General features: G+C 42.0%; 1 protein-coding gene across 1 annotated transcript; it reads right to left on the bottom strand.

Moving 5' to 3' along the window:
• Positions 1-226: 226 nt before the first annotated feature.
• Positions 227-20,874, bottom strand: LOC309642091 (uncharacterized protein). The gene is made up of 4 exons (XM_082423045.1): positions 16,970-20,874; positions 10,132-16,925; positions 9,327-9,984; positions 227-8,713 (listed from the first exon to the last, which is right to left on the bottom strand). The coding sequence occupies exons 2-4, from the start codon at positions 10,288-10,290 to the stop codon at positions 8,538-8,540; spliced, it is 993 nt and encodes a 330-aa protein (XP_082279171.1). The 5' UTR covers positions 10,291-16,925; positions 16,970-20,874; the 3' UTR covers positions 227-8,537.
• Positions 20,875-26,462: the final 5,588 nt, after the last annotated feature.

Below are 26,462 nucleotides of genomic sequence, written 5' to 3'. Positions count from 1 at the left end.
GTCACAGAGTTCGCTGTTCTTACTGGTATCAGCCATTTTTCTTGAATAAATTCTCCCCAGATAGCTGCAAGCCTTTAACTAATCTCCTGAATTATAAAATTGCTGAATTCTAACCATTTTTTCCAAGGTTCTCGTTGCTTTTATGGAGGAGAGAATTTTTAGAGGTCTTTACCGCACCATTTTCACTGACTTCACTCTTTCATTGTAGTTTTATAATTTTTTTAAAAAATTTATTTATTTTAGGCTTCGTTGGGTCTTCATTGCTGCGTGCGGGGGCTTCTCATTGTGGTAGCTTCTCTTGCTGCAGAGCACGGGCTTCAGTAGTTGTAGCTCGAAGACTCTAGAGCGCAGGCTCAGTAGTTGTGACTCGCGGGCTTAGTTGCTCCGCGGCATGTGGGATCTTCCCGGACCAGGGCTCGAACCCGTGTCCCCTGCATTGGCAGGCGGATTCTTAACCACTGCGCCACCAGGGAAGCCCCATTGTAGTTTTAATTTCTGCCTTTCAAATAATGAATAACAACTAGATTTCTTTTCATATATTTATGGGCAATTGAAGTATTTTTTAGTGTGAATTATCTGTTCATGATTTTGTCTATTTTTTCCTCTCAGTTTTGGTGTATTTTCCCCTCATTTTTAGAGTTTGCCAGTTGCCTTTTGATTTTATCTATCTACCTATCTATCTATCATCTACCTATCTATATATCATCTATCAACAATCTATCTATCTTTCTATATTTTGCCATGTGAAAGATTTTTGTTTTCATGCAATCAATTTTACTACCTCTCTTCTTTTATTGCGTCTGGATTTGGATCATACTTAGAACCCTATGTATAAATTCTGGTTATAGAGGAATTCACCTATTTCTTTTTCTAGTAATTGTATGGTTGCATATTTTACTTTTAGATTTCTGATCCATTTGAGTTTACTTTTACCTATGGAATGAGCTACAGATCTAATTTCAACTTTTGCTAGTAGGTTAAGCAGCTATCCCAGCACAATTTCTTTTTTTTTTTTCCGATCAAGGACCACACATTTCATTTAGTTATTAATATCATCATGTTTCATTCCTTTGTTGCTATTTTTTTTATGTAGGTATTTGCTTCTTTTGTACCCTTTTTGACTTAATTTATTTTTATTTATTTATTTATTTATTTTTAAGTTTTTTTTAGTCAGTCATCAATTTTATACACATCACTGTATACATGTCAATCCCAATCGCTCAATTCAGCACACCACCATCCCCACCCCATCGCAGTTTTCCCCCCTTGGTGTCCATACGTTTGTTCTCTACATCTGTGTCTCAACTTCTGCCCTGCAACCTGGTTCATCTGTACCATTTTTCTAGGCTCCACATACACGTGTTAATATATGATATTTGTTTTTCTCTTTCTGACTTACTTCATTCTGTATGACAGTCTCTAGATCCATCCACGTCTCAACAAATGACTCAATTTCGTTCCTTTTTATGGCTGAGTAATATTCCATTGTATATATGTACCACATCTTCTTTATCCATTCGTCTGTCGATGGGCATTTAGGTTGCTTCCATGACCTGGCTATTGTAAATAGTGCTGCAATGAACATTGGGACCAGCACAATTTCTTAAAGATCATCTTTCTTCCAGTGATTTGTCACTTTTATACTTATTTCCCATATGTCCTTCTGTCTGTTTATGAGCTTTGTATTTTATCCCACTGATCTATCTGTGTCTTCATTCACCGCCTCCACATTAGTATTTGTTGACCTTGCAGCCAGAGCACAGCCTGGTGATCATCCTCCTGCAGCCCTGTCAATGCAGACACTGCACACTGCAGGCCTCCCACCCACACCAGTGTCCTCAGTCCCTCTGCTAACTCTCAAGGTTGTCTCCTCTAACCCTCCCAGCACACAGCCCTCCCACCATGGGCACTGTGTGTTCTGTGCCTCGGGCTCACACTAGCACCTCCATTCCCGCTCATGCACCCAGCACCCGTCTACAGCTCACCTGCACCCTGGAGGGTTCCTTCCTGCTTGAGCAGTGACTGTGGTCCAGCTCTGCTTCCGCAATGACTACAAACCTGCAAACTTCTCTGCCATCCACCTTCTGCAACTATACCTTCTTCAATGAGATCAGAACCCCAACCTCAGAGAGAGGGCCCATCTTCCATGCTTGTCCTTACTCCTGAGCCTGTCCTCTTTCAGCCCTAGGGTCCCATATAATGTTCCCTTACATCTGAGAGTTACTCTTTTATCACAGTTTATTCATTCTGTTTAATGAATGTTTAAATCACTGTGTTTTCTGTCTCCTGATTGGACTCTGAATGATGCAATCACAGAGCATGTTTGCTGTGGTGCAAAAGGAGAATGCAATTAGTATCCCATACTGTACAGTATCATTGCCTACTGCACACTGCCATGTCTACTAGTGAGTTTATTACATTATAAATAAATATGGAATTGGGGGTTTTAATTCTTTATATAATGGGAAATGCTTGGTGGATTAGTATATGAGTGTTTTAGTGAAATTTGAGGAAATTGGCTGAGATTTTCAATGGGGTGGGAATGTGTTACTATTTTGCATATTTAAGTCAGTGTCTAAAAATTCACTGTCCAGGGCTTTCCTGGTGGCGTAGTGGTTAAGAATCCGCCTGCCAATGCAGGAAACAGAGGTTCGAGCCCTGGTCTGGGAAGATCCCACATGCTGCGGAGCAACTAAGCCCGTGCGCCACAGCTACTGAGCCTGTGCTCTAGAGCCTGCGAGCCACAACTACTGAGCCCATGTGCCACAACTACTGAAGCCCGTGCACCTAGAGCCCGTGCTCTGCAACAAGAGAAGCCACTGCAATGAGAAGCCCACGCACCGCAACGAAGAGTAGCCCTCGCTCGCCACAACTAGAGAAAGCCCGCGTGCAGCAACAAAGACCAAAGGCAGCCAAAAATAATAAATAAATTAAATAAATAAATTAAAAAAATTCACTGTCCAGCAGATTAAATTTGGATAATAAGGGACGGCTGTATTATCTTTTCTCTTTCGGTTGGTTGCACTTGACACAAGACCCAAGTGCACTCTCATATCTCTTTGGTCTCCTTCCCACCCCAGTGTGTTGATAAGGCATTGAAATTTTCTTTGGCAGTTGTTAAGGATTTCTTTTCCTTTCTTTTCTTTTCCTTTTTTTTTTGTCCAAGCAATAACACAAATGAATCTTAGAAATATCATTTTGAGTTGAGAATAAATCAGGTTCAGAAGACTATGAGGAGCGTAATGTCGTTTACATGAAGCACAAAATAAGAAAAACTGTACATTTTTTGAATACATACATTTGTGATAAATTGATACAAGGAAAATCAAGGGACTTTATACATACAAAATTCAGAGTAGTTGTTAATTCTAGAGGCTAGACAGATGGTTGGATGGGGGAGAACACAAGTAGGTACAAAAGTATCAATAATATTCCAACTCTGAAATTGGGTGAGGAATCAGGTTCCAGTCTAAATCCTGTGTATGGTTTTTCAGGGCTGACCATAAGGCTTTGCCTGACTGGTCTCCTGGGGGAAGCTGCCCTCCCCATGCCAGGCAGCCTGGCACAGCCAGGCCATTGCAGTTTTCTGAAGGGAGCAGCAAGGATCCCAGGGCCACTTGGGATCCAGATAAGCTGATGCATATTTGTGTTTCTTGCCTGGTCACCTCCATCGAGAGGCCTCGTTACCAGGGGCCTTGGTGAGGCATTTTTCTTCACTATGACTCAGTACTTTTCCAATCTTAGCCCTTCCTCCTCTTCCTCCCCCAGATCCCCCAAGTGCATGAAAAGACAGGAAATGTTTGTTTGAGGATCCTTGGCAGTGAGATCATTCCTGTCTGCCTGCATTATCTGACCCTTGCCTTGTGCTGTTCCAAGCGGGTGTCAAGCCAAACAATCAATAAACAATCTAAAATAAGGAATAGAAGAGAGTGTTATTCTAGCCATACTGAGGACTAGCCTTGGAGTGCAGTCTCCACCAAGGAAGAAAGTGCTGCAGAGATGCATGACTTTCAGCACAGCTTCATATCTTCTCAGGACAAGAACGTACATCAAACATGACAAGGGTACATTCCTTCAAGGTTTCAGAAGAAACAGATTAGAGTGCATCAATACATGGCGAGTCAGTATGGCCTTGGCATTTGGGAAAGGAATCTTCCAAGGAGTACTAACATTGGTGTCATAGGAAGGGAAGCATTGATTCTTATCCTCAAAGTAGACATTCTTTTTACTTCTAGATAATGCATTCTTCTATAGTTAAAGCAGATGTGCAATGGATGTTTGACAGGCCAAAAGCCAGGATGTTCTAGTTCACATAAAGTTTAGGCCAAACTTTGTATAAGCCAGAATGATTTCCCCATACCCCAACGTGTGAAAATCTTTTCCATTGTGGAAAACGGAGCATTAAGGAGCCAGCACCTCTTCATTTCACCTCTTGCTTGCAGTGACACAGTAAGTGAAGTTGGACTTTTACCTGCAATTTGGCTTGTTGTCTTAATTAACCATCTTGGCACCTGGCAACTCAACAAACTGATGCAGCCAGCAGGGTGGCCAATCAAGCCCTAAGCCTTTCTGGAAGAACAAAAAGCCTGAGGGTCCCCTGGGCACTTCCACAGCCATGCAAATGGGCCTTGGGAGTGCTAGTGAATTATTTATGGAAACTTTTAGTTCTGAGAGGAACCATTGGCCTTCAGCTCCCTGGCTGAGTTTCCTTATGGGTCAAATTAGAAATCCAACAGAGGGACTCCAGGAAACCTAGGGTAGCAGTTCCCTGGCCACTGCTCATGGTCCTTCAGCAACGGGACCAACAGCTGTCAGAGACACTGCGTTGCATGCAGTAACTCTTGTTGGATCCAAGCAGGTTCCTGGTGCCAACAGAGGCCCTGCAACCCAGTGCGTTATTGAGATTCATACTGTCTGCAAAAGAGTATGGAATCCTTCAAGATTGCTTTCTCCAGTAGCTCAAAGAGACCTAGAGACTTGGTTGGTTTGCCTCCACCATAACAAAGATCATCTTGTTAAACTTCATGATGGAGGGTCTGTTTGTGGGGTGCATTGCTACAGACCCTCTCTTTCAAAGTGCCCTGATGATGTCCATTTTGGCTGGGGAGGAAGAGGAAGAGGGAAGGGAGAGGCGGCCCAACCATCTGAGACCTCCTTCCTCTACTGGGTACTCCCTCAGGTTTGGTTCACCCGTGACAGGTCCCTTGTTTAGACCACACCTGCAGAGGATATAGCCTCCCTGCAAGCCATCCTTGTGGCCCCATGGGGACCTACAATGAGGGATTGAGGACAGTAGATGGTAAGACTTAGCCAGACTCAAATTTCCAGGTTTGTAGATGCTGCTTGAGTTGGCCCTGGTCATCAGGCCGTTACACCCTGTTGTGAAGTCAGGTCAATTGGTCCATGACACAGTTCAAATCTTAACTGACCAGTTCCTAGATATGGAAAAAGTGGCCACTGGCAAAATAGCAAAGACTGAGCGAGAGAGATAACGGATGTTAGAGTAATGACCTGGCGCCCTCTCCTGGGCAAACTGGGCTAAGGCCTTCCTAGAAAGTTCTCTGAACTTGATTCTTAGCTGGCAGTCTCAAAGGCAACTGATAGGCCAAGGAAATCAGGACCAAATGCTGGGCCATGGGACACCTGATGGGGCTCCTGGGGAGCCTGGAAATGAAGAGTACTGCCACTTTTACCTGGACCTCTTGGCATTCAAAAATAAATAAGACTAAAAAAATTAACAAGACTACGGGCCATGCTAAGGTCCCTCTGTCCCCACAGGGGACTGGAGGCCCTAAGCCAAGGTCAAGTTTCAACAAGGATGTGAGGGAGAATTGCACTTCTTGACTTTTTTTTAAAAACTGAAGTATAGTTGATTTACAATGTTGTGTTCGTTTCTGGTGAACAGCAAAGTTATTCAGATATCTATATGTGTATCTCTATCATCTATATCTATGTTCTTTTTCAGATTCCTTTCCATTATAGGTTATTACAAGGTATTGAGTATAGTTCCCTATGCTATACAGTAGGTCCTTGGTGTTTATTTGTTTTATATATAGTAGTGCGTATCTGCTAATCCCAAGCTCCTAATTTATCCCTCCCCAACACTTTCCCCTTTGGTAACCATAGTTTGTTTTCTATGTCTGTGAGTCTGTCTCTGTTTTGTAAATAAGTTCATTTGTATCATTTTTTTAGATGCCACATATAAGTGATATCATATGATATTTGTCTTTCTCTGTCTGACTTACTTCACTTAGTATGATAATCTCTAGTTCCATCCATGTAGCTGCAAATGGCATTATTTCATTCCTTTTTATGGCTGAGTAGTATTCCATTGTATACATATACCACATCTTCCTTATCCATTCATCTGTCGATGCACACTTAGATTGCTTCCATGTCTTGGATATTGTAAATATGCACTTCTTGGCCTTTAACTGCTGGTACACAAGTGACTGTGATCCCTGAAATCCTTGCTCCAGGATGAGGGGGAACAGATAAAGCTCTCCAGTTTGGGGTTTGAGGTTTCTATCACTGGGAGTCTTGCCAAAACTGAACTATGGGTAATTCCTTGTGGGTCCCTATAAACCTCCTTTGCCATGGCTCAGTACTCAACATATTATTGGTATAGATGGATTGTCTGTGTGTACTCCTACCTGCCTTTGCCCCAAATCCCTGGTAAGAACTGCAACATTTTAGTGGGTGGATGACTCATGAACCTACCCAATTTCCTACCAGCGCTGAGTAGCATGGTTTATCCAAAATAATATGGGCTGATTGGGCAAAAAAAAGAAATAGCCACCCACGTTGCCAATCTCAAGGAAGTCAAAGTTCTCCATGAGAGAACCCTACATTCAATAGCCCCACCTGGACCGTGCTCAAGGCCTTGGGTATCTGGAGACTCACCATTGCTTATAGGAGGCTCAATGCCATAGCTCCAGACAGGTACCTGATATTGTGTCACAGAGGTTATTGCCCAAGCTGAGGGAACTTGGTATGCTGCAATTGTTACTGAAAATGCTTTTTTAAGCATCCCCTCTCTACCCAGATGATAAAAATCAATTTGCCTTCATAAGGAAAGGGTTGCAGTATACCTTTAATATCTTACTTCCAGGCTACCTAATTCTCCAGCTATCGGTGATGAATGTGATTTGGAAAAAGTCCTGCTCCTGGAGGGAGCACTGGCCTTTGTTATATTGATGACATTCTCCTGGTGGACCTAGACAAGGGCACCACCTAACAAGGACTGGACCCCCAGTTGGCTCACATGCAGCTACATAGCTGGGCCACTGACACAAGCAAGGCACAGGGACCTAGTATCCAGTGAAATTCCTCGGCATTATCTGGGAATGGGCATGGTATCTCATTCCAGACATGACAAACATAAAAGAGGTCCAGTGACTTGTTGGGGTCCTTAGCTACTGATGCCCTCATATAATCCATGTGGGGATCTTGAGGGATCTAGTATCTAGGACCTGTGTGAGGTGAGAGTGGGTGGGTCAAGTTGATCTTCAAATGTTGCAGGGCAAACTGAAGCCCTGGGATTTGTAGTCTGCTTCTTTTTTAAGTCTTGGTCTGGAAAGTGCTTTTCAGAGGGGCCCCCCTTGGAAATGAGCAGTGGGACAAATCACATCCTGGGTTTTACCCACACACTTTTCCAGGGGGAATATTATACAAGCTGGCATTTGGATGGGAGCCCAAGCCACACCTAAGAGGACAGGGCCTGCAAGAGCTGGGAGAAGGACCTAGCAGCAGGCGAAGATGGCTAAACTCCTCAGGAGCAGGTGTCCAGCCATGCCCAGGCCAAGAGAAGCAGACCCCAGGTCACTGCAGCTGCAGACATGTCAGCAGAAGCCATGATGGAAAGACCCTGAGGCCCCATGGAGAGGAAATGTCCTGCCCCTGGCAGCCAGCACTTGACTCCTCCTCCTCCAATACCACCACCCCTGTGTCCTGACGGCATATAGAGAAGGCAGAGGGGGAAAGAGACACTTTGTCCGAGAGAAAAACAGCCAAGACAAGAGATTCAACTTTTTAATAGATTAAGTTCATCCAAATGAGTTTCATTTAATCTGAGGCCACTTGACACTGGAAGTGACCAAGTGTCCCTCCCAACTCCATTGAAATGAACCTCCAAAGAAACATGAGCTCAGATATGAAATGCTACATTCTTTATACATCTGAACTATGCTATGCTTACATTGCAATCATCTACATATAAACATCTTTACATGTACACATAGAAGTAAATACACAAGCAGCGATCTACAAGGATTCATACATAGCACACTGAAAACATTCACCACGTACAGGAAAGTGAATGAAGACTGCTTCTGATTCTATTGAAATGCATACATGCATTCTTTATATGTTTCAGAAAAAAATAAATGAAAACCTTAAAAGTTTACAACTAATATTAAGCATCTACTATGTGCTGGCACACTGCTAGGTACTGAGCACCGAGCAAAGTTTTGCAGGGAGAATCTTTCAGCTCAACTCATTTTCTCAAAGGCTGATAGGTGTGTCATCATGGAAGAAATTTATCTGTGGACTCTCTGATGCTGCTTTAAGTGATCGGATCGTGCAAAGCTCCTGTTGCATTTAGTACACAGGTAGGGCCGCTCCCTGGTGTGCTTCCTCATGTGTCTGTTGAGCTCATCCAAACGGGAGAATGCCCATGTGCATCCCTTCACGTTGCATTTGTAGGGCTTCTCTCCTAGACCCGAGAAAGAAAGGAAGACTTGTCATGCTTCAGGGTAACATGGGACAGGGAAGTTGGAAATGAATGGAGAAGAAAAGGGAATTGGGCATGTTGCAGTGGGACAGGGAGAGACAGAAAGGAGACTGGAAGGGGTGCATGGGGAAGGAAGAGAAGGAGGGCAGGATGGGCTAGAAGGCTGAGAGGAAAACTGTGCAGGAGGGAGAGGAAAAGAAAAAGAAAACCAGGAGGGGAAGACGAAGGTCAGTGGTGGGTAAAGAAGGTTGAGGGAGAGGGGTTATCTGTTGGACCTATAGGAGTCATGAAGAGAAGTCCCAGGAGAGGTAAAGTCAAGACCACCCTAAGAGGTCAAACAAATCCCTCCACTTCTTCCATCATCCCAGGCATTCAATACCAGAAAAGGCTGCAGCCATGTTGCCTCTGGCCCAGAACTAGAGTCTGTTCTTAGGACTGCTTTATATACCCTTCCAGATTTGCCAGCATTTTCTAGGGTCTTCTGGGTCCTAGACTTAGAGGGAGGTGGCAACAATCTCAAATGACCCCAAAGTCTTATAAAGGCAGAGATCTTTAGTCATTTTCCTGACACCCTTATACTTCAGTCTTCACTCACCAGTGTGTAGGCGCTCATGGATTCGCAGGTGGGAAGATTTTGAATACGATTTCCCACAGTCCTGGTATGTACAGATGTAGGGTTTCAAAATGTCAGAATTCTTCTGCAACGGACATCTCTGAATCTTGAGATTCCACTTCTGCTTTTCTAGGGGTTGTCCTTGGATCAAATGGGAACTAGAAATGTACAGAAATCTAGGATATGGCAATGATGATGAGGAGTGTGGCACCATATGGACTTCATGGGGAGTGTTCTCATCATTGAGTGTCTTCATCGGACACCTATAGAGGGTTTGGTCCCCACTGAAGCTCATCTGGCCTCCACTGTGGGTCTGGTACACATGGATGGTTTTCATCTGACTTCCAGAGACAGCCTGGTCCCCAGGGAAGGTCATCTGGGCTCCACTGAGAATCTGGCATTCACTGGGGCTCTTCATCTGACCCCAATAGAGGGTCTGGTCCCCACTGAAGGTCATCTGGCCTCCACTGAGGTTCTGGTCATCATCGAGGATCTTCATCTGGGTACCCTTAATGGGGATTGTCATCTTGTTTGCATTAACGGTTGTCACTTTACAATCAGTGATGAACGCCTTTGTGGTGTCAGTGACATCCATCAACTGGGATGCTGCTGCAGCATTTCTCTCATCAAAGGAGGTCACCTTGGGGTCAAAAAGAAAGGCACTTTAGGTTCCCAGGGGGCAAATCAAGGGATTTAACATGGGTTGTTGTTAGATATGGACAAAAACTGTCCCAGGGATGTTAGAACATGCATAAATCATCATTGTGGGCATCAAAGCATTCATCACCTTGTTCTGCATTGACTCCTTTTGGCCGTCCTCATCACGGGCAGTCAGAGGTACATAGAGCTCTGGCTCTGGTGCAGCTGGGGTTCTTGCCTCATGTATCTCATTGATGTCCTGGAAAAACTCATCAATGTCCTCAAGTGTCGGAAAGAAAGAAGTCATGGAAGCCTCTTTGCTGTTGCCTGATAACTGAACTAGATATTCAGCTGTGGGATTCTGCAAAAAAAGTTAGAAGTCAGATGTCTTACCCAGCTCAAATCCTAACTCCACACGCCCTTCCTCTCCATCCCTGCTGACCCAGTCCTAGTCTAGCCCACCATCATTGCTTGCCTAAAAGCCTGCAATTGCCTCTTAATTGGCCTCTGTGAATCTGGAATTGACTCCATCCGGTGTGCCCTCCATAAACAGTAATATTTCTAAAATGAAAAGTCTTTCTATGCTACTTCTACCTATCAGTGGAGGTGGGATTCTAGATGAACGGAAATACCCCACTATCCCCTGCAGCGAGCTTGCCCCATAGACTTTTTAAAAATTGATGAACACTTGATGTAAACTATTATATGTTATAGGTGTACTATATAGTGATTCACAATAGTTAAATGTTATACTCAATTTTTAGTTATTATAAAATATTGGCTATATTCCTTGTTTTGTACAATATATCCTTGTAGCTTGTTGTATACATAAGAGTTTGTACCTCTTAATCCCTTGTCTCTATATTGCCCCACCCCAACAGAGACTTTTCCACAGATGCCCCATCTTCCAGAAATCCTACCAGAGATTTGGTTAATTTAATGAACTTCCAAACATATTATCTCATTTTATTCCAACCATGACCCCAGAAACAGGAGCCATGATAAAACCCTATTAAAGAAGAATTCACAGACGTCTGAAGAGGTGAAATGACATGGCCCAAGTAGAAGATTCTTAACTTGAATTGGACCTGTCTTGCTCTTGGTGCTCACAGACCTGATCCTCTGTGGATATTTCCCCCAGAGACCTCCTGGAGTTCCCCCTGGCATTCTAGCTTCCTGAGAACCATCCTAGAAAGCAGCAGCCTCCAGGAACCATTCCAAGAAGAAGCTTCATTACAGGCAGAGGCTAATGTGCACATGGCCAAAGTCTATACTTCTATTCTCATTGGCCATCCCTATGCTTCTAGGTTTCCTATACATCTTGTAGAAAGCTTACAATTAACTCCCCAAAGCCATCATGTCAGTAGCCTCACCATCTTTTTACCCTGTGTGCCTCCTTGCAGCTCTTGTCCTGCTTTAGCCAGACCAGTCTGCTCAGTTTTGCCATATCCCTGTCCTGTCCTTTGCTCAGCCTGTCTCTCTCAGTAAAGTGTCTTAGTGACTATAGCCTGTCTTATCAAATATGACATCCATTCCTATCCCTGCCACCAAAGACTGGTCTCTCTGTCCTGTCCTGAATCTCAGAGCAGAGAGACAGCTAGGATAATTCCCCCACGTTATATTAAAAATTTATGACTGTACAGCCATTGACTATGGTAGACTGAGGGCACTCCGAAGTCATCTTCTTCTACAAAAAAATCCATAGAAGTAATAGATGCCCTTAAATTTAATTGTTATCTATAATCACACTTGGAAATAAGTGGAATTTTCCAAGCCATGGTGTAGCAGAAGCCACAGTCACTTGGAGGTGTGGAAAAGGGTACCTCCATGAGGCCAATGTCATTGGGGAGACAATCCTCCAAGAAGGGCCATCAAAACCTAGGGATTCTCTGAGATGAAGCCTCACTGGAAGTCAACCTCTAATAACATCATACTAGGGCACTTCTTTTACTATCATTCCCACTCTTGAAATAGCGTCATGCCTGTCTTCTCCCCTTCCCCTACCACTGGACTGAAAACTCAAGACTAGAGAACTCTACTTCCACCTTATCAGGGTCTGACAGATCCAGCTGGGCAGACCTCAGAGAAAAGGGACCCAAAGAAAGACTTCTGATTTCTACTCCTCCAGCTCTAGGTCTGCATCCAGCCTCTAAAATCTCAGGATGTGTTTGGGGTGTCAGTGACAGCTGTCATCTGGGATGTTACTTGGGTTTACTCTCATCAAAAGAGGTCACCTTGGGGTCAAAAAATGTCTCACTTAAGGTTTACAGGGGGCAAATCAAGGGCTTTAACATGGGGTGATCTTAGTTCTGGATAAGAACTGTCCTAGGGATGTTAAAACATGCAGAAATCATCACTGTGAGCCTCAAAAAATTCATCACCTGGTTCTGGATTGACTCCTTTTGGCTGTCCTCATCATGGGCAGTCAGAGGCACATAGAGCTCTGGCTCTGGTGCAGCTGGGGATCTTGCCTCATGTGTCCCATTGATGTCCTGGAGAAATGCCTCAATTTCCTCAATTGTCTGAAGGTAAGAGCCCCTCGACACCCCTTTGCTGTTGCCTGATAACTGAACTAGATCTTCAGTTGTGGGATTCTGCAAAAAAAGAAGTTCATGTGTCGTAACCAGCTCAAATCCCAATTTCACACACGCTTCCTCTCCATCCCTGCTGACCCAATCCTAGTCTAGCCCATCATCATTTCTTGCCCAAAGTTTGCAATTGCCTCTTAAGTGGCCTCTGTGAATCTGGAGTTGACTCCATATAGGGTAACCTCCAAAGACCATCAGAGTAATATTTCTAAAATGAAAATTCTTCCTATGCAACACCCGTCTATAAGTGAAGGTGGGAATCTCGATGAATGCATGAAAGCCCCACCATCTCCTGCAGAGATCTTGCCCCACAGACCTTTTTTAAATTGATGTATACTTAATGTATAGTATTATATGTTACAGGTATACAATAGAGTGATTCATAATAAAGGTTATACTCAAATTTTAGTTATTATAAATAATTTTTATATTCCTTGTTTTATACAATATTTATTTGTAGCTTGTTGTATACATAAGAGTTTGTACTTCTTAATCCCCTATCTCTATATTGCCTGCCCCCGCCCAGAGACTTTTCCAAAGATGTCCCATCTCCCAGACATCCTACTGGAGATTTGGTTAAATTAATGAACTTCCAAACATATTATCTCATTTTATTCCCACCATGACCCCAGAAACAGGAGCCATCCTTAATCCCTATTAAAGAAGAGTAAATAGGGGTCCAAAAAGGTGAAGTGACATGGCTTAAGTAGAAGACTTTTAACTTGAATTGGACCTATCTCACTCTGGGTGCTCACAGACCTGAACCACTGTGGACATTTCCCCCAGAAATGTACAGGGTTGTCCCTGGCATTCTAGCTTCCTGAGAACCATCCTGGAAAGCATCAGCCTCCAGGAACCATTCCAAGAAGAAGTCTCATTACAGGCAGCAGCCTAATGTGCCCACGGTCAAAGTCTATACTTCTATTTGAAGTAGCTACCCCTATACTTCTAGGTTTCTTATACATCTGGTAGAAAGCTTACAATTAACTCCCCAAAGCCATCATGTCAGTAGCCTCACATCTTTTCACCCTGTGTGCTTCCTTGCAGCTCTTGTCCTGCTTTAGCCAGACCAGTCTGCTCAGTTTTGCCATATCCCTGTCCTGTCCTTTGCTCAGCCTGTCTCTCTCAGTAAAGTGTCTTAGTGACTATAGCCTGTCTTATCAAATATGACATCCATTCCTATCCCTGCCACCAAAGACTGGTCTCTCTGTCCTGTCCTGAATCTCAGGGCAGAGAGACAGCTAGGATAATTCCCCCAGGTTATATTAAAAATTTATGACTGTACAGCCATTGACTATGGTAGACTGAGGGCACTCCGAAGTCATCTTCTTCTACAAAAAAAATCCATAGAAGTGATAGATGCCCTTAAATTTAATTGTTATCTATAATCACACTTGGAAATTTTCCAAGCCATGGTGTAGCAGAAGCCACTGTCACTTGGAGGTGTGGAAATGGGTACCCTCATGAGGCCAATGTCACTGTGGAGACACTCCAACAAAAAGGACCATCAAAACCTAGGGATTCTTGGGACTTCCCTGATGGAGCAGTGGTTAAGACTTCCCACTCCCAATGCTGAGGGCCCGGGTTTGATCCCTGGTCAGGAAACTAGATCCCACATGCATGCAGCAACTAAGAGTTCACATGCCACAAATAAGGAGCCTGTGAGCCACAATTAAGGAGGCTGCTGGCCATAACTAAGACCCAGCACAAGCAAATAAATAAATATTAAAAAATAAAAAAGCGCCACTTCAAAAAAAAAAAAAAAACAACCTAGGGATTCTCTGAGATGAAGCCTCATTGGAAGTCAACCTCTAATAACATCATATTAGGGCACTTCCTTTCCTCTCATTTCCACTCTTGAAATACTGTTATGCCTGTCTACTCCCCTTCCCCCACCACTGGACTGAAAGTTCCTCAAGACTAGAGAACTCTACTTCATCCTTAGCAGGGTGTGACAGGTCCAGTTGGGAAGACCTCATAGAAAAAGGACCCAGTAAAGGACTTCCGATTTCCACTCCCCCAGTTCTAGGTCTGCAACCAGCCTTTAAAATCTCAGGATGTGTTTGGGGTGTCAGTAACATCTGTCATCTGGGATGTTACTGTGGGTTTGCTCTCATCAAAAGAGGTCACCTTGGGGTCAAAAAGGGTCTTGCTTAGGTTTCCAAGGGCAAATCAAGGGCTGTAACATGGGGTGATCTTAGTTCTGGATAAGAACTGTCCAGGGATGTTAGAAGATGTAGAAATCATCATTGTGGGCTTCAAAGGATACATCACCTGGTTCTGGATTGACTCCTTTTGGCTGTTCTCATCATGGTCAGTCAGAGGTACATAGAGCTCTGGCTCTGGTGCAGCTGGAGTTCCTGCCTTATATTTCTCATTGAGGTATTGATAAAATGCCTCAATTTCTTCAATTGCTTGAAGGTAAGAGTCCCCTGAAGCCTCTTTGCCATTGCCTGATAAGTGAACTTGGTCTTCATTTGTGAGATCCTGCAAAAAAAAGTTAGAATTTCATGTGCCTTACCTAGCTCAAATCCCAATTCCACACACCATGCTTCTCCATACCTATTGACCCAATCCTAGTCTAGTCCACCATCATTGCTTGCCTAAAAGCCTGCAACTGCCTCTTAATTGGCCTCTGTGAATTTGGGGTTGACTCCATCTTGTGTACCCTCCAAAGACAGTCAGGGTAATATTTCTAAAATATGAACTTTCCCTATGGTACTCTCATCTGTCAGTGGAGGTGGTATCTCGATAGATGCATGAATACCACACCATCCCCTGCAGAGATCTTGCCCCACAGACTTTTAAAAATTGTAATATAGTTGATGTTTAAGGTTTCAGGACACACGTAGGATGAAAGTGAAAAGATGACAAAATACATTCCATGCAAATGGAAACCAAAAGAGAGCAGGGTAGCTATACTATATCAGAAAAGTTGATTAATCAAAAGCTGTTACATGAGAAAAAGAAGGTCATTATATAAGAAAAGGGAACAATTAATCAAGAGGATATAACAATTGTAAATTAATGGACTCAACATAAGAACACATAAATATGTTAAACAAATACTAACAGTTCTGAAGCCAGAAATAGACAGCAGCACAACAGTAGTTGGGGACTTCATTTCCCACTTTCAACAATAGATAGATCATTCAGACAGAAGATCAATATAGAAATATTGGACTTGAACTGCACATTAGATCAAATGAACCTAACAGACATATATACTACATTCCATCCAACAGCACAAGAATACACATTCTTCTCAGGTACACATAGAACATTCTCCAGGATAAATCATGATCATATGTTACATCACAAAAACAGTTTTAAAAATTTAATAAGATTAAGGTCATATCCAGTATCTTTTCTTACCAAAATGGTGTGAAAGTAGAAATCAAAAAAGAGAAAGGTTGGAAAATTCACAAATATGTAGAAATTAAACAGCACACTTCTGAGCAATCAATGGGTCAAAGAAGAAATCAAAAGGAAAGAAAATATTTTGAGACAAATGAAAATGGAAACACAACATACCAAAACTTATGAGAGGCAGCAATAGCAGTTCTAGAAAAGAAGTTTATAACAATTATGTGCTCACATTAAGAAACAAGAAAGATCTCAAATAAGCAATCAAAGTTCACATCTCAAGGAACTAGAAGAGAACAAATTACACCCAATGTTAGTGGAAGAAAAGAAGAAATGACAGAGACCATAGCAGAAATAAATGAAATAGAGACTAGAAAAATAATAGAAAAGGTTAACGACACAAAGACCTGGATTTTGAAAAGACAAGCAAAATTGACGAAGCTTTAGCTAGACTATAGATGAAAGAAAGAGAACAGTCTAACAAATAAAATCAAATATGAAAGAGGAAGGAGTATAACAGAGACTGCAGAAATATAAAGATTGTAAGAGATTACTATTAACAATTTTATGCCCCAAAATTGGATAGCCTAAAAATAATGGGTTAATTCCTAGAAACATACCACCTACCAAGACTGAACCATAAGGAAATGGAAATCTGAAGAGACGTATATCAGTCATCAAAAATCTTTCCAACAAGATTCCAACAGTGAAAGTGACTTCACTGATCAAGTCTACCAAAGCTTTAAAGAATTAATGTCCATCCTTCTCACATTCTTCCCAATAATTGAAGAGGAAGGATTAGTTCCAAATTCATTATGAGGCCAGCGTTATCCTGCCACCAAAGCTTATAAGAACACTACAAGAAAATAAAATTATAGGCCAGGGACTTCCCTGGTGGAGCAGTGGTTAAGAATCCGCCTGTCAATGCAGGGGACACGAGTTCGAGCCCTGGTCTGGGAAGATCCCACTTGCCGTGGAGCAACTAAGCCTGTGCGGTCTGGGAAGATCCCACTTGCCGTGGAGCAACTAAGCCTGTGCGCCACAACTACCGAGCCTGCACTCTAGAGCCCGCGAGCCACAGCTACTGAAGCCTGCACACCTAGAGCCATGCTCTGCAACAAGAGAAGCCACTGCAATGTGAAGTCTGTGCACCACAACGAAGAGTAGCCCCCGCTCACCGCAACTAGAGATAGCCCACTCACAGCAATGAAGACCCAACCAAAAAGAAATATAAACAAATAAACAAACAAATAATAAAATAAAATTATAGGTCAGTATTCCTGGTGAACATAGATGTAAAAATCTTCAACAATACTCTAGCAAACCAAATTCAGAGCACATTAAATGGATTATACACCATCCTTAAATGGGGTTTTTCCCTGGGTTACAGGGATGTTCAATACACACAAATCAATAAATGTGTCTAATGAATTAATAAATGAAGGATGAAACTTATATGGTTATTTTAGTAGCTGCAGACAAAACACTTGACAAAATTCAACACCTTTTCATGACAAAATCTACAAATTAGGTGTTGAAAAGCTGAAGATTTTTCTCTAAGTTCCAGAACAAGACAAAGGTGCCAGCTGTCACTTCCATTCAACATAGTACTAGAATTCCTAACCTGAGCAATTAATTAAGAAAAGGAAATAAAAAGCATCCTAATCAGAAAGGGAGAAGCAAAAATGTCTGTTTGCAGATGTCATGATCTTATATACAGAAAACTCTAAAGGCTCCACAAAAACATGCCTAGAATAAGTGAATTCAGCAAAGTTTCAGGATACAAAGTCAACATACAAGAATCAGTAGTGTTTCTATACATAAACAACTCTCAGTAAGAGAAATTAAAAAAACAATCCCACTTGCAATAGCATCAAAACAATAAGGTACTTAGGAATATATTTAACCACAGAGGTGAAACACCTGAACAGTGAAAATTACATTGATGAAATTGAAGAAGACACAAATAGATGGAAAGATATCCCCTATTCTTAGATTGAAAGAATTAATATTGTTAAAATGAGCAGTTACCCAAATTGATCTAAAGATTCAAAGGAATTCTTATCAAAATTCCAATGGCATTTTTCACAAAAATAGAAAAAACAATTCTAAAGTTCAACTCAATCCACCAAAGACCGAAATTACAAAAGCAATCTGAGAAAGAAAAGAAAAAAGCTGGAGGCATAACACTTCCTGATTTCAAACTATATTATAAAACTATAGTAATCAAAATAGTATGGTACTGGCTGAAAAACAGACACATAGACTAATGGACCAGAATAGAGAGCCAGAAATAAATCTATGCATCTTTGACCAGGGTGCCAAGAACACACAATGTAGAAAAGATAGTCGCTGCAATAAAGGGTGTTGGCAAAACTAGATACACACAGGTTTAAGAATGAAAGTGGATCCCCATCTTATAGAACTCACAAAAATTAACTTGAAATATACTAAAGAATTAAATATAAAACTTGAAACCATGAAGATTCTAGAAGAAAACATAGGGGAAAAATCTCCTTGACAGTGGTCTTGGTATTGATTATTTTGGATTTGACACCAAAAGCATGTGCAACAAAAGCCAAAATAAACAAGTGGGACTCCATCAAACTGAAGTTTCTGCACAGCAAAGGAAACAAGCAACAAAGTCAAAAAGCAGCCTGTGGATGGGAGAAAATCTCTGCAAACCATCTATCTGATAAGGGGTTCATATCTAAATATACACGGAACTCATACCACTCCATAGCAAAAAACAATCTGACTTAGAAATGGGCAAAGGACCTTCACAGACATTTTTGCAAAGACATACAGATGGCCAATAGGTACACAAAAAAGTTCTGATCAACACTAATCATCAGGGAAATGCAAACAGAAACTACAGTAAAATAGCACCTCATAACTGTTAGAATACGTATTATCAAAAAGACAAGATATAAAATTGGGGGAGGATTTGGAGAAAAGGGAACCCTCATGCACTGCTGTTGGGAATGTAAATTGGCACAGCTGTTATGGAAAACAGTATGGAAGTTCCTGAAAAATTAAATACTAGAACTACCATATGATCCAGCTATTCCACTTCTGGGTGCTCAAAGGAAATGAAATCCGTATCTCGAAAAGAGATCCACACTCAGAGGTTCAATGCAGCCCTAGTCGCCATAGCCAAGATATGGAAACAACCCAAGTGTCTGTCCATGGGATGAATGATAAAGAAAATGTGCTATTCAGGTATCCAGAGCTTTTGGAAAGTTTGCATTATGCCACTTTGCTTTTATGGAACACCTACATTAATATCTGTTTTCAATAACCAAAAAAAACCAAAAAACAAAAAACCCAGAAGAGGATTTGCACTTTTACAAAAACAGGTGAAAGTGAAAATAGTGCTAATCATTTTTTTTTTTTTGGCCACGTCGTGCGGCATGTAGAATCTTAGTTAACCGACCAGGGATCAAACCCGCACCCTCTGCATTGGAAACGCAGACTCTTAACCACTGGACCACCAGGGAAGTCCCTCAACATTTGTTTTGCAGTGAACTCGAACAGAGGCAACGCACACCGAGAACAGGGAGAGTGGCAGCTCCTCCCAGGGGGACTACACTCAGCACCTCCTCAGCAAGACGCCATACCATTGAACTCTGTCTGTGAGCACCTGGGCTTTATCTCCATTTGTTTTGCCTAACCTTTAGCAAGAAGCATCCTGAGGTAATTGCCTCAGTGCTTTATGCCATTTCAGCTTACAAAAAGTTTCATAGGAATGCTCTGCTTTCTGAGAACAGAGAACATTATTTGGCCATCAAAAAGAAGGAAATCCTGACATTTGTGACTACGTGGATGAACCTAGAGAGCATGGCATTATTCTATGTGAAATAAGTCAGAAAAACATAAACTTTATGTTATTATTTTTATGTAGAAAGAGGAAAAACAGTAGAACTCATAGAATCAGAGAGAAGAGTGGGAGCTCTTGGTCAAAGAGTACACAAGTCATAAGAGGAATAAGTTCTGAGGATCTAATGTACAGCATGGTGATGATAGTTAATAATGCTGTATTGGATACTAGAAATTTGCTAAGAGAGTAGATCTTAAGCATCGTCACCCAAAACAGAAAGGTAACCACGTCAGGTGATGATTGTGTTAACCACTTTGAGTGTGGTAATCATTTCACAACATATACATACATCAAATCAGCATGTTGTACACTTTAAATTTATGCGAGTTTGTCAATTATACATCAATAAAGCTGGGTAAATAAAAATAAAATGTTTTCAAGGAAGGGAGAAATCGGTGCCCCCTGCCACGGGCTATATAACTCGTTCTCTTGATTGTCTAACTAATTTCTACCAGAGTCCACCCAGGCGCCTCCACACATGGCCACCCATTTTGCACATCCTTCCATCCTTTCCACACAGGTTGCAGCTGCCCAGTACCAGGTAGTGATCTGGGGACTGGGGGGGGGGGGTACCATCTAGACAGCAGCCTTGCCCTCAAGGGGCCTTCGGGGACAGCAGCCAACTGGACAGGTGCCAACACTGTCTCTTCTTCAGGAACTCGACTGTCTGCACGAGGGCACCCCCTGGACACTGCAGACACGCAGGGGTGCTCAGTAAAGAAGGCCTCAAAGAAATTAATGTTTTGAATGTTTGGGTTCCTCTTCCACAAGAGTGTACCCCCTGCTAGGACTCACGGCTGTCCACCTGGGAGTTGCTGACCTTCCACCTCACCACCCAGACTTTGGCTGCTCTGTTTGAAGGGGCAGACTCACCATCAGTGGATCCATTGTGTGGCCGGGGACCTCAGCGTCGTGGGCCAAGAGTTGCCAAGACTGGGCTACAAGCTGAAGTAGCTGACCTCTTATATAGTCTCGGGGGCCGGATGTACTGGGGTCCCAGATCAGCATTCTTTGGTTGGCCACGCCCTCTGGGCGGATCCCAGCGCACCCAAATCAGACACTTGGGAATTCTCGACCTTTCAGGTTACCTACCTGATTGGGTTACCCACAAGGCACCTCGGGACGTTTTTACAGCCATTTCCCAGGTGTTCAAATTGTGGCGGGGGCGGGGGGCGGGACGATTTACACAATTAGCCCATTTCATCCTCACCACAGTAGTATGAGGTGGAATTTATAACTGTCAACATAAGATGCAGAGAGTGAGGCTCAGAGAGGTTAAGCAATTTGCTGGAGATCACACAGAGAGTCAGTCATAGGTTCTAGATTTGAACTCAAAGGGCTTAGCGTTTGTAATCTGGGTCCTTGAACACATCAGAGGTGTCAGCCCAGGATCCAATCACCACTGAGTTCTGCAGATTCCATCTCTTGGCTGTAAACATAATCAGAAATACTTCCAGGGTGAAATCCTGGATTTGATGAGATCACCTAGAAATGATTTCCATCTCCCTTCTCCCACCCCCAAGTCCCACGGAGACTGTTTCATCCCAGCAGAGTGATACACGTCTGGGGTCGCATGAGTGACTTCTGACCCACTTCCAACTCTGCTCCAGGTCGTGTCTGGTCCCCATGGCCTATGGCTCGTCCATGACCAACAAGCCTCGGGGCTTTAACCATTTGTAGACCCGCCCGAGGGGAGCCCCGACAGCCTCCGGTCTCTAAAAATTTTAAAGCAAGGTGCTCATGCCCTTCACCTGGGCCCCGACCTGGGTTGAGGGGTGAGGCGAGCGGGGCAGAAGGAGCCTGACGGGGTCCTTGGACGGACTCCCAGATCCTGGCTTCTGCTCTTGGCCGCTGGAAGGCCTGTCCTCGTCGGCATCTCCAGTCGTCTTGCTCTCTGCTCACTCAGAGGCAGCTGCTCTCATTTATAATCCAGACCATTTTCTCCATCAAACCCCTTCATCCCCAGGCAACCACTGTTGTGTTTTCTCTCACTATTCCACATATGTAGATGACAACGTATAGTGTTTCTATGTGCATTTAGACTCATATACCTGGCATTACTCAGCACTTACTCTTTTTTTTTCTATAAATTTATTTATTTTATTTATTTTTGGTTGCGTTGGGTCTTCATTGCTGCGGGCGGGCTTTCTCTAGTTGTGGTGAGCTGGGGCTGCTCTTCGTTGTGGTGTGCGGGTTTCTCATTGCAGTGGCTTCTCTTGTTGCAGAGCATGGGCTCTAGGCACGCGGGCCTCAGTAGTCGTGGCACACAGGCTCAGTAGTTGTGGCTCACGGGCCCAGCCGCTCCGCGGCACGCGGGATCTTCCCGGACCAGGAATCAAACCCATGTCCCCTGCATTGGCAGGCGGGTTCCCAACCACTGTGCCACCAGGGAAGTCCAGCACTTATTCTTAAATTTGCCTTTTCTCACTGGACCTTATGTCTTCATATCTATTCCTGTGGATAGACAGTGTAGTCTTTTTAGAGCAGCTTTTTTTCCTTTGTGTGAGTAGAGGAATGAGATGCCATCCCAGAAAATTCGGGGTCCTCAGGAGGGACTGGCTTTTCTGATTCTGAAGCAAGGCATGTGCGGGAAGCGCCTGGTGTGAGCACACCCTCAGGGCAAAGGAAAGCTGTTTCCTTTCCAGGTTACCTTTGGATAAGTTGGGAAATTCCCTTTGATTAAGGACTGAAGGCCCGTCCACTTTCAGAGATAAAACAAAGGGCGCAAGCCTCTCAAATCCAGTGTCACTGACGGAATTTGCATTGATTGATAAAAGAAATACAGTAAATAGTTTGAAGAAATGAGTAGTTTCAACCTTAAGGTGGTTTTGTATTTGAAAAAATAGGCCTGCCAAGTGGAAAAAGTAAAACTTTGGTTAAATGGTAAAGGTTACACTCATAAAAATTTAGAACGTCATGTGAATAACCAGGTAAACTACTAAGTTTTTGGCCAAAGTTTAAACAGTATCCTTCTAATGTAATTCCTTTTCCTAAACAGTCTGTTTGATGAGAAAGAGAAAAGCTACCTGTGGCTGTTGACTCGAGGGTCCCTGCTGAACTGAAGACAATGAACACATGCAAGTTGACATCAGGTCAACAATTCATAGTCATAAAAGGGGTTTTAAGAAACACTTTTGCATTAAGACTTTTCACTGAGACTTAGAAGGTAAACTAAATCGAGGAAATTATAATTTCATCAAAGTAATTTTATATACCTAATCATGACATACTCTTTGATGAATTAAATTTTGGGGGGAGTCTGGGGCTTCAAAGATGGCTATATGACTTCTTGATTTTACCACTGTGAGAAATAAACATGCAAATAGGTCATTTTAATTTATGTAGGATTTGGATTTGGTTTAAATAAATAAGCTAAATTAAAAGACTCACCTAAATTCTTAAATTGCCTATAAGCTGTATAGTTTATTATTATTTACACTAATATTTAAGGATTCTAAGTGTAAACACGGTTGTCCAATTAAATTGAATCATAATTTAAATAACTAACATCTTTATAAATTTTGTCCTTATAAATCTCAGGCAGAAATGAAAATTATGTGAGCCTATGGAATTAGGCTATCTAAACTAACTGGGACATGTTTTCAGGGGTCTTGTTTCTCTGTCAGATTCTTATTATTAACAGTGATGGTATTATTCTTCAATGATAAATTAATTATGTCATGTGAAATTGCTAACTGACTTTAGGATCTTGGACTAATCCAATATTAAGATAATAGTAGTCATTGTTTACCTGGAAGCCTCCAAAGAAGTTAAAATTCAGAGAGGGAGAGAAAATAAAATTCTTAATTGCCATACGATCTTCAAGTGAATTTTTAACCTATGTATTCTTGACCATATATGTCTTCTTCATAATGCTCAAACTAAGATGGAAAGTCATTCCACGTCTTTTAATCCTTCTTCCAAAATAGTGCGTCTTTTCATTAGATTTAGGGTTTATAAGAATCATCTGGGAAAGACCACAAATTACAAATGCTGGTGAGGATGTGGAGAAAAGGGAACCCTTGTACATTTTTTGTGGGGATGTAAATTGGTACAGCCACTGTGGAAAACAGTATGGAGGTTCCTCAAAAATTAAAAATAGAACCACCATATAACCCAGCAATTCCATTTCTGGGTATATATCTGAAGAAAATGAAAACTATGGTTTGAAAAGATGCAGGCACCCCAATGTTCATAGCAGTATTGTTTACAATAGCCTTGACTGTCTTGATATGGAAGGAACCCAAGTGTCCATCAACAGATGAATAGGTAGGAGATGTGGTATATAAATGTCTCTCTCTCTCTCTCTCTCTCTCTCTCTCTCTCTATATATATATATACAATGGAACACTACTCAACCATAAAAAAAAATGAAATTTTGCCTTTTGCAACAACATGATGGACTTAGAGGGTATTATGCTTAGTGAAAGAAGTCAGACAGAAAAAGTGAAATATTGTATGATATCACTTATGTGTGGAATCTAAAAATTAAAACAAACTAGTGAATATAACAAAAAAGAAACAGACTCACAGATGTAGAGAACAAACTAGTGGTTACCAGTGGAGAGAGGGAAGGGAAAGGGGCAAGAGAGGGATAGGGGTTAAGAGGTGCAAACTACTATGTGTAAAATAGCTACAAGGATATATACACAGAATAGAGCCAGTTTCTTATAATAACTATAAATGGATATAACTTTTAAAAATTGTGAATCACTACGTTGTACACCTGAACTTACATAGTATTGTAAATCAACTATACCTCAATGAAAACAAAAACAACAAATAAGAGTCACCTGCCAAGCTTGTTAAAATACAGATTTCTGGGCCCCACCTCTGGAGATTCTGATTCATTCGGTCTGGAATAGGACTGGAGAATTGGAACTTAGCAATCTCTGAGGTGATGCTGCTTCTGCAGGTCAGTGGACTATTTCATGGAACTCTGCCCCAGAACTAGAGTGATTAGATTATTTTTTTAAAAAGTAGAGTTTAGGGCTTCCCTGGTGGCGCAGTGGTTGGGAGTCTGCCTACCAATGCAGGGGACACGGGTTCGAGCCCTGGTCTGGGAAGATCCCACATGCCGCGGAGCAACTAGGCCCGTGAGCCACAACTACTGAGCCTGCGCGTCTGGAGCCTGTGCTCCACAGCAAGAGAGGCCGCGATAGTGAGAGGCCCCCGCTTGCCGCAACTGGAGAAAGCCCTCACATGGAGACGAGGACCCAGCACAGCCATAAGTAAATGGATAAATGAATAAACTTAAAAAAAAAAAAAAAAAGACCTTCCAATTGTTTAACTCATGCTCACAAAGGAGAATCTCCCTTTCAACTGGATAAGTCAGGCCCACACAAGAGAGTCTCCCAAACTTAAAAAGACAACTGATTAAAGACTTTGATTACATCTGCAAAATCCCTTCCCACCAGCAACTAGATTCGTTCCATTAAAAAAAAAAAAAAAGTAAACTTTAAAGCTTTGAATAATACCATCAATTAAACATATTATATTGTTGGATGTAACTATATAAACACATGTAGATGTACATACTTAACTATCAATGTATATATAATAAAGTTAGCAAAATAAGAAGTATATAAAAGAGAGACACTGGTAGCTCAGAGAAAATGGAATTGGGCTCTGGGTACATGATCTGTGCTTAAAACTAGGTAGTTTTCTCTTATCTCTTCTGCCAAGATGGTCCTACTCAAGCATGCATCTATCCTCCAGAGTCTGTTAGCCTTTGGACTGACTTGCATTGTATTTTTAGATAGTTCAACTGGAGACATTTGTGAAACAATATGGCTTCTCACACTTGAAGGAGTAGAAATTTCCAGTGATCATTATGTTACTTTCTGTCGGGATGTAATAAAATATTGTCACTGATTAGTGATATAGGCAAGGATGTAGCCGTTTCTCATTCTCAGTCACCTTTGCTCTTATCATTGTGAACTGACCTGTTTTATTTTCGGCACCTTTTTCTTATCTTGCATTTCTGTAGGATCCGTTTCTCTTTTGCACCTGTATTATTTTTGCCTGTGCACCTGCCCAGAGAGACACTGAATATCACCAAAGGTTTGCTCCTCATCTGCTTGGGCATCCTAAGGCAATGCAGCGTCCTCGGGGTTTTAGAAAAAAATTACTAGGTTCCTAATTCTTCCAGAGTGGTTCAACAGGGCGGTAAAAACTGCTTTTGTTTGTCATTCCCACAATGTGAAAAAAACTGTCAAGACAAAGAGAAAAACTTCAGGGCTGCCATTAGATTGTTTCTATCCAGAAGTAGTAAGTCATGTTCATGTCACGTACCCTAATAGGACACTTCACTTCTGTGGTATTCTTCCCCAAAGTGCAAAACTCCAATCTAATCATGAGAAAACTTCAGAAGAACCTTAAAACTTCAGAAGTTCATTAATTGAGGAACATTCTATAAAATACCTGACAAGTACTCTTCAAAAATGTCCAGATGGGGAAACACAAGGAAATAGAGAAACTACCAGAGTTTGGAGGAGATCAAAGAAACATGTCAATTAATGCAATGTGGGATCCTGGACTGGATTCTAAACAGACAAACAAACAAAACAGGACAGTAGTGGAAAAACTGTCAAAATTCAAATATAGTTTTCTTAGTCAATATTGCTAAAAGTTTGTCCATTTTGT

The sequence above is a fragment of the Balaenoptera physalus genome (genome assembly GCF_965194825.1).
Source record: "Balaenoptera physalus genome assembly, chromosome: 1".
NCBI classification, from domain to species: domain Eukaryota; kingdom Metazoa; phylum Chordata; class Mammalia; order Artiodactyla; family Balaenopteridae; genus Balaenoptera; species Balaenoptera physalus.
This window is presented reverse-complemented; position numbering and strand designations above follow the sequence as displayed.